Here is a 9,470-nt window from a genome sequence, read left to right on the forward strand (position 1 = left end):
GTCGGGAGGAAAGGGAGATGCCCTTCCAGGCCCATTCTCCGACTTTCCTAGATCTCCGCAAACAGGCTCACAATTCAGGAAGACTGCCAACGACCTGCTTCACCCTCCCTTCTCGAGCTATCTGCTTGCATTCTCCATCTGGGTGTTTCACAGGCATTTCAAACAAAGCATGAGCAAAACAGGTCTCTTGATTTCTACCCAAAAACCTGTTCCTTTCCTCGTCTTCCCATCTCAGTAAATGGAACCAGTACCCTCTTGTTAGCTTCCGCTAATTTCCTCCTACCCCACATCCAATCCATCAGCAAGTTCTGTTGTCTCTGCCTCTAAAATAGATCCTGAGTCTGTTCACCTCCTGCTAGCTCCTTGTCCAAAGTAACCACCTTGGCCCAAGTACGTGTTATGTCTCACCCAGACTCTTAAAAGAGACTTCTAAAGTAATAGCCTCCCTACTTCCATTCTTGCCAATCTGTAATCTAACCAGCAGCCAGGTGAGCTTTCAAAATGAAAATAAGTCATTTCATTCCCCTGCTTACCGTTATTTAATGGCTTCTAAATGCCCTTAGAATAAAGTCCAAAGTTCCTCTCTCTGAATTAAAGTTCTGTGTCATATAACCCCTGCCTTCTGTGTGACTTCATCCCTTGGCTTTCTCTACCTCACATGCCAAGCCTGTTTCCACCTCAAGACCTTTGTCCAGTACTTGTTACTCTTCTTGGATCACTCTTTCTTCAGATCTTTTGGTCACGTAGGGTAAATATCACCTCCTCAGGGGAGACCTTCCTGCCTACTTCCTTCCGTCTGAAGTAGGTCGACCCCTCCCTCCCCCCCTCCCTCTGGTCACTCTGTCTCACCTTCTTCTTTTTTTTAAGCTTTTTCATTTTTTTCATAGTATTTATCACTATCTGAACTTATCTTGATTTGCTAATTGTCTACTCATTATATTTATTATCTGTATTCCTCAACCAAAGCATAAGCTCCATCAGGGCAGGAATGCTACCTGTTTTGCTCCCTGATTTCCCAAGGTCTAAAATAGTGCCTGGCCATAGAACACTCTCTGATACAAACGAAGCATTAGTTTAATGAAATTATGAAAATGAAAAGAAAAGACAAAAACAAATCTAGACATCGACATATTCTGGCTCAAAAATACAGATTTCTGATCTTGTCATAGCTTCATCTTTGAAGGTCAGCCTCATTCCACACTCAAACATCCACCCAAATGGCCTGAGCAGCTCTGAAGGGTCTTCTACACCTTCTTTGTTTTTGGCCTGATTCTGAGAGACAGAGTTTATCCTACTTTCTGCTTACATCCTAGTGGCCTTGAGTTCATTCACAGCCCAAGACAAGAATCGGTCTTTAACTCACCAACAACTCTTCAACCCAGAACACTTCTCCCCAAATGATTGCCTGGTCCACTTAAACCTGACGTGGACTGAGACTCCAACCTCTAACCCCTCAGCCCCTCCCCCAGATTAGGGGACATCCTCTAAGGCCCAGCTCCCTCCAATGTCAAGTTAATGCAAGAAGTTTGGTGATGCTATCCAGGGCGGAGAGCTGGTTGGAAATTGGGTGAGGGCAATGCTCTTTCACTGAAATAAGATGTATTAGTAAGATATTAGGTCAAAATCATGTGGATTAGAGGAATATTTATTTGACTAGATGAAGGTCTTTAAAATCAAATAGGTCATAGGCAGGGAATGGAAGACCCTCTGTTTCCCTCCTGCCCTGCCTTGACAGCAGAGCTTGAAAGCCATGCCATGAAGAGAAGCTCAGAACTGAAGGAGTATTACGGAGGAACAGATTAAGTTCTTTCCAATTTATTGAATTATATACTTCCTCTGGCATGGGTTTTGTTATTTTTTCTTTAAATCTCAAAGATTTTTTCTAAAACACATGTCAAAAAATCATGATCATAGTTATAGCAGGCCACAGAGTAATAGGTCTAGAGGTCAAGAAACAAAAAAATCTCAAACTGCGGATTTTTTTTTTTTTAAGTGTAGGGGGAGGAGCAAGATTTAAAGATACAGGCTTCAAGTTGAAGAGTAATCACTTTCCTCTCTACTAAACAGGGTTTAATCATAATATTTTGAAGAATAAATGTATTTATTCCAATTTCCCATAAATGCTGAATTTCTTTTATAAAACCTGATTAAAAAATATGTGGGTGGGATTGTAACAATTTATGGATTCCTAAGCATTTCTTTTGACTGAACTTCATTTTATTCCCTTTACCATAATTTTTACTGGTTTCTGGGTGGTATAAATGCACAATTGGATCATTGCTTTTCACACATGTGAATATAAACGATGCTCAGTGTTCATAAGGTAGGTATTATTGCAATTCTGCAACAAAATAAAGGCAGGAGATTTGTGATTATGCAGAAAACAGTGACAATAGAAGCATTCTCTAGATGAATATTTATTGAGTGTCTATTATGTACCAGACACTTCTGGTGCTGGGGATGCATCTGCAAGCAAAACAAAACAAAACAGAAAACCCCCAAACAACATTTTACATTCCAATGAGGAGAGACAGACAATAAAATAATAAGTGTAAGTAAAAAAGCACCTTGTAGAGTTTTTTTAGAAGAGAGTGCGTCAGTTAGCTATTGCTATAGAACAAACCACCTCAAAATGAAGTGGCTCAAAACAATAAGTGTTTGTTAATGCTCATAAGGGCAAAGGGGGACGGAAATGAGAGAGGGCTAGGCTGCAACTTTAAGTAAGGGGGTGACCCTCATTGAGAAGGTGACTGTGGTAAACAGGCTCTTGGCTGGCTCCCTTATCCACACCTCTTGATCATCCTGCCTTTGTATAATCCCCTTCCTTTGAGTGTGGACTGGACCTAGTGACTGACTGCCTTCCAACAAACAAGAGTATGACAAGAGCAATGGGATGTCACTTCCAAGATCAGGTTACAAAGAGATGGTGTCTCCCGTCTTGCACACCCTGGCTTGCTTGCTCTGATGGGACCTAGGTACCGTGCTATGAGCTGCTCTTGGGCAAGACCTGCATGGCAGGGAACCAAGGGAGGCTCCTGGCCCTTAGTTCAATAGCTCACAAGGAACTGAATCCTGCTAACAACCAGGTGAGCAAGTTGGGTCCTGCCTCAGGGGAGCTTACGGATGAGATCTCAGCCCCGGTGCCACCTTGACTGCAGTGAATCCTTGGGGTACAGGCACCCAGCTCAGTTGCACCTGAAATCCCGATGCACGGAAACTCTCAGATGTTTGCTGTTTTAAGCTGCTAAAATTTGGAGTACGTTGTCACACAGCAATAGATAACAAATACAGTGACTTGAAGGATGTAAGGGAGTTAGCCATGTGGCAGCTATCTAGGGGAAAAGCATTCCAGGCAGAGGGCACAGCCAGTGCAAAGGCCTACCAGAGGAACAGGACTGACCTGGATAAGGAAGGGCAAGGAGGCCACTGTGTGGGAGGAGTGGATGAGGGCACACGTAGGAGATGAGGTAAGAGACGTGACTGGGAGCCAGGTTGTGTGGGGGCTAGGAGGTTATCATAGGAACTTTGGCCTTTATCTGAGAGAAAGTGGGAGCTGTTGCAAGGTTTTGAGAGAGTATGACATGATCTGATACAGGTTTTTGAAAGATCACTCTGGCTTGTGTTGAAAATCAGCCGTAAGGAATAAGGGGGAAAGCAGGGAGACCCACTGGGAGTCTGTTGCTGTAAATTGGGCAAGGAATGATGGCAGCTCAGATCAAGATGGTAGTGAGTAGAGTTATGGTAACAGGGATGGATTCTGGATGTATTCTGAAGGTAGAACCACGGATCAGTTTGTGGAGTGTGAAAGGAGGAGGAGAGTCAAGGAAGATGCCATCATTTTTGGTTTGAGAAAGTAGAAAGTACTAAGACTGTAGGTGGATCAGGTGTGGGGGGATGGAAAATCAGAAACTTTTAGTCATGTCACAACTTGAGCTATTATACATCAAGTAGAGATGTTAAGTAGACAACTGGGTATATGAGCCTGGAGTGCAGCAGTGATGTTTAGGCCAGATATATAAACACAGGAGTTGGCAGCATATAAACAGTATTTAAGGTCCTGAGACTGGAAATGGGGTTAGAAGGTTTTAAAAAGGTATTTGTCCACTTCTAGAAATGTTGAGGAAAGGGTAAACATGTGATGATGTAGGGGGAGAAGAATGGCTAAGCATTCTCCTTGGGTAGAATCTAGTGCTCAAGGAGGGGACCTAGCTTTGGGAAGAAATCCAGAGAGATTGTATAGTTTCAGGAAAAAATTGTAATGACTTCAAAGTGAGCAAAAAATAGTACTGGTGTCCTTTCTAGCACACTCTTTGGGTTCTCTACCCCTAGTCTTTGAGCTGTTTTACAACTCATAGACAATTGATAGGAATGCAAATAATTTCATAGACATACAAATGGATTTGGTCTGATGGGGGCACAATTGCTTTCCCTCCCGTGCTGGAGACGCTAGTTTTGCAACTATTCAGCAATTAATTTGCATCTATTACATTCATTTTGGCATGCCTCGTTATCCATGTATGTGTCTTTTAGGAACTCTTTAAACTGGTTCTAACATTACTGGTTCCTTCCTTACTTAATGAGTTAAGTAAAATTGTTGGCACATGTTCATTTTATATTTGTATGAGAATCATGATTTTACATTTAAAAAAAAGTATCCTTCAATAATAGTAACGAGGGAAAGTAGCGTATGGAGGAACAGATGTCTTAGGTGGGTGGAGGAGGTGGTGGTAACCTGTGGGGGGGGGGTTCTCTTCCAGTAGCTTCATTTCCTGGGGACAGAGATGCAACATTGTCAGCAGAGTGGGAGAGGGAACGGACTAGAGAATTTTACTGTGACTGCAGCATGCAAGACCACTTGAGGTTAGTGGTCATGAATTTGAAGTGAGTTGTCTATGGATTGGATTTCTCCAGCCACTGTTCAGTTGTGTGGGCACACACACCCAGGGGAAGAGTTGAATCTAACCAGGGTGTGGTTTTGCTGAATCAGAAGCAAGAGGCAATGTAAGAGGCAAGAGTTGAAGATATATATGAAGGAATGATGATAGCGATTTCCTGGAACTCAAGCAGGCTAAGGAGATTAGAGAAGACTTATGGGCGAAGGACAATAAAAATGCCATGAGACCAATAGACTGGAGGTCCCAATAGGGTGGCAAGACTGTTGGGGTTGCAGTCCTAGAACAATGAGCTGGAAAGACAGGAGTTGGTAGTGAGAAAGGAAGCAAAATATTTTCTCTCTTTGGGGCTGGAATTCTAGCACCCAAACCGACATTCGACTGTTTGAGGGTCACTCACCTGCTGTCCACCAGATTCCCCTTTTTGTTAGTGGAAGAACACAGATGTTTTGCATGGACTGCTTAATTCCACCTTCTCCTAGTTTTATTCTTCTTTCTCAATGAGATGATTCCATGAAATCAAGTCTTGTTTTTTTTTTTTTTTTCCCAAGAGTGAATAGAATCTGCAGAGATAGGCAGCACAGTGAACCTGGTCTCTAGGCTATGGAAGGTTGTGCGGTTGGAACACTGCACAAAGGACGGCAGGCACAAAGTGTGAGTGGGGCTGAGATCCAGCCTGAGCTCTGCTCACTGGGCGGTGATCCCATCACCAGCAGCCTTTTGTGCCCACAACGGTTCATGCTCTGCTACTATGGGGATGTTCTGAGTGCTATCTTTTCTAATTCCCAGAAAGGTGTTGTATAGGCCAAGGAGCCCTGATAAAAACTGTACACATGCTATGAAGTTTTACCAGAGGGCTAGACTCAGGAGGCAGGTTTGTCTTTCTGCTGAGAAATCCCTTGTGTTCTTTTGTCCTCTACATGCTTCAAGAGTTGAGAATCTTTTCCTTCCTTTTCTTCCTTCCTTCCTTCCTTCTTTCTTTCCTTCCTTCCTTCTTTCCTTCCTTCCTTCCTTCTTTCCTTCCTTCCTTCCTTCTTTCCTTCCTTCCTTCCTTCCAATATTTTATTTAGTTGACGGAGCGAGAGCACACACACAAGCATGGGGGAGGGGCAGAGGGAGAGGGAGAAGCTCCCCACTGAGCAGGGAGCCCGATTTGGAGGCTGGATCCCAGGACCCTGGGATCATGACCTGAGCTGAAGGCAGACACTCAACCGACTGAGCCAGCCAGGCTCCCCGAGAATCTTTTTCAAGGAAGAGACTCAATACAAAACTTTCTCAATTATGTCCATAGAGTAGCTCTTTATCATTCAGTTTTTACTTGGATAATTAAATTTTGCTTTCCCTAAAATCAATACCTGGCTTTCTAGATCACTGGTATTTGAGAAACATGATGAAGTATGTGTAGCATGAATTATTTGTGGGTCACTGCCAGCTTCCGTTTCTTGTCCATTTATTAGAAAAATCTTAGAGGGTTAGACTAATATAAGTAATTTATAAAACCAGTTAAAAGATTTTTTTCCCCTGATAAGCAATGTGAAAGAGTGGGCAGAAATTGCTTTAGGCAGGTGTAAAAAATTTCTACTTGCTCATTTGCTATTTTAAGATCTTCTTTCAAATATTGGTTCACTTTGAGGTACATTACTTATCAATGTCCTTGAATTATCAGGTAGTTACACAAAAATTTACAGTCTCCTTAAACTATTAAGTATCATATAAAAATATCTGCAAAGGCCCCCTTTCTTGGTAGGAATTCTAGCAATAATCACTCATTATATTAAAAACGTAACACAGGACACGTCCCTGTGGAGACAAAATGATCCACACTCACCGACAGCAAATGTTAGTATAGAGGATGAGCTACAACTTGGAGACTTAACAAAAACAAAGGCTATTTTCAGCACACTTTTACAATCGGTAGTTAGTCCAGGGAATGCTGTTGGGAGGTAGTCGGGTGTCATTTCCCCTAACTTAGTAGCAACAGAATGACAGGTTGAGGTTCTGCGACTAGAGCGGCAGGAAGATCAAGAGTGTCCACCCCCAACCTATTTCTGGCTTCTCCACGGACGGGTTTGCCCGCACTCTCCATTCGGGCGCACAGAGCATTTTCACTACCTCACAGAGCAATGTCGGTTGTGATCTCACAAGCATGGCACAATTCTCAAATGTTCTCCACGGTTAAGCTTTCATCCAAGACCACGCTACTTTGTTCTGAACCCCTTTGAGGACATCGCTACTTCCTCTTTAGCCCTCACCTGGAAATGCAGTGTTTGGGCAAGGAAGGGAGAGGGGAAAGTAAAAGACATGGAAGCGGGGGTGACGGACAGTAGGGGACAGTAGGGGATGGCGGGCTTGAGACGAGGACACTAGGAACTGGGAATGCCTTCTAACAGCCCCTGGTAGGGTTCTTCATGGGGCTATCATCATTTTACTTAAAAGTACAAGGAAATTCCAGAACATCATTCAAATTCCTAGACTAACCTAGGTATGAAATGACATGCTAAAGCAAAATACATTTTTTCCCCAAATAGTTTGTTATTAAAAATTATTCGTGCCATTTGTGTGGAAATTAAGCCCAAACTGCAATATGCCTTATATTTTCCCGTGTGGAAAGTTTTGTTCCTGAGTCCTGGTCCTGAGGATGGCGCACCTAAATGATAAATGAAATAAATGTCATTTTTGGAATGGACTGAGCAAATGATTGAAGTGGTATTTGATGGATGGGAGAGAAAAAGTTACAGCAGAATTAAAAACTTTAGAATGTGCTTTCATATGCCTATATTGAAAGTTTAGATGAAGCAGAATCTCAGTCTAACAGCTTTGTTTTACTACTCCAGGGATGAGGGTGGGAGGATGTTCCTAGACTGCATTTGATTATGCGTCTGATTAATGATGAGGTTCTTCCTCCCATAGCAAGGTACCTGTTAGTGCCAAACTTCAGTAGCTAGTAGATTATGACACCTGCACAAAAGCCATCAAGTTAATACCTCAGTCACTAAGCTAGTAAATCTTACGCTGCACAAATGTGCAGTTTTTACAGCGTTGCTCAGGTTGTAGTGTTACTTTTCAAGTTCTTGTTTTTCTTTTAAGCCATGCATTTATTTCCCTTTGATTTAATCATGGCTCTTTTCTTGAACATAAACTGTTTTAGTGTAAACTTTATTCCTAAAAATCTCCAGATTCACTTTATTAAAATAGTTCAATAGTTAAACTCAGGCAAACCTTAATCCAGTGGAGTAACTCCGTATGAACGAGGCTTTAGCACTAGCCCATCTGCAGCGAAGGTCAGTCCATTCATGAAGGCTCTTTACACATAAATGTAAAAATATTTTATTTTCAGATGCTTTCAGATTACTTTTAAGGTACTTCCTTGAAAGACATGTCAAAAAAAGTCTTAAATAAAAGAGGTTTCCTATGATTTGAGTGGAAACCACTCTTGCTGGTTACATAACCGGAAATCTTTGTGGCTGTATGTGAAAGAATAAACTATCTCCAACAAACTCATTTTCCCCTACATCTGTTGGTGTGAAATTATATATTGTTATTTTCAAAAGCTCTTCTGCTTTTACTGAAATGCAACAGTTACTGAGCACCTACTATATTGCTTTTTATGTAGTCCAGCTCATTTGTCCCTGACAAAAAGCCACAGATGGTCTCATCTCTTCCTCTGGGGAGGTACGTGCATGTGTGAAGCCGTTTATATATTCTTGGTTAGTTTGCTTGTGAGGCAGCTTGGAGAAGTCTCATCTACTTGTTAGCAGTTGGTTGGTTTTATAAAGCATCTCGGAAGGCAGACACAGTACTCCCAGGCCTGCCAGAAGGATTTCTTTTTTGAAGATTCAGTTTCTTGAGGGGTCTTGCTTTGCTCATTCAGTGAAGACTTTTGGGTGTAAAAACGGAACACAGAGTTTCAAACAGTTCTGCAGAAACCGTGCTTTGGTCCCTAGACTTTGTTGTCCTGAGGAACTGAACCTGTCACCTGGTTTGCATGCTTGATGACTGAGGTTATCTTAAAACAGGAACGGTAGGAAAGCTTTCCTATGCTTTGGATAGGAGACAAATTTGCTTTTATAGAATTTGTGGCTGAGGAAAGCAGACAGGGCCTGGCTGAAGAAAACATATGTCACCACTAGCCACCAAGTTAAGTTGTGGAATCCAAAGGTGACAGCCATGGAAATGTAGATCATCAGCTCTGCTAAGTAGTTTGGGGAAGAAACGTATTCAAACCAGTCTCCAAAAGGGATTCGGTGGTTACAGTGAATGACCACTCCTGAAACAGACACAGAAGACTTCCTGAACAAATGAAGTTGTGGAAAGAGAGTTTACTACCTCAGGCCCCAAGTCATTTAAAAAGAGGGTTCGGGCGCCTGGGTGGCTCAGTTGGTTAAGCGACTGCCTTCGGCTCAGGTCATGATCCTGGAGTCCCAGGATCAAGTCCCGCGTCGGGCTCCCTGCTCTGCAGGGAGTCTGCTCCTCCCTCTGACCCTCCCCGCTCTCATGTGCTCTCTGTCTCTCTCATTCTGTCTCAAATAAATAAATAAAAAATCTTTAAAAAAAAAAAAAAAAAAAAAAAAAGGGGGG

At 42.4% G+C, this 9,470-nt stretch overlaps 1 protein-coding gene across 1 annotated transcript in view; it reads right to left on the minus strand.

Annotated features, from left to right (window-relative positions):
• Window positions 1-8,238: 8,238 nt before the first annotated feature.
• Window positions 8,239-9,470, minus strand: part of SRD5A3 (steroid 5 alpha-reductase 3) — a 15,386-nt gene continuing 14,154 nt past the window's right edge. The window contains exon 5 of the mRNA XM_021701663.1: window positions 8,239-9,159. Within this exon, the coding sequence (XP_021557338.1) occupies window positions 8,900-9,159 (260 nt within the window). The 3' untranslated portion in view covers window positions 8,239-8,899. The remainder of the gene's footprint in view (window positions 9,160-9,470) is intronic.

Source organism: Neomonachus schauinslandi, chromosome 2, assembly GCF_002201575.2.
Source record: "Neomonachus schauinslandi chromosome 2, ASM220157v2, whole genome shotgun sequence".
NCBI classification, from domain to species: domain Eukaryota; kingdom Metazoa; phylum Chordata; class Mammalia; order Carnivora; family Phocidae; genus Neomonachus; species Neomonachus schauinslandi.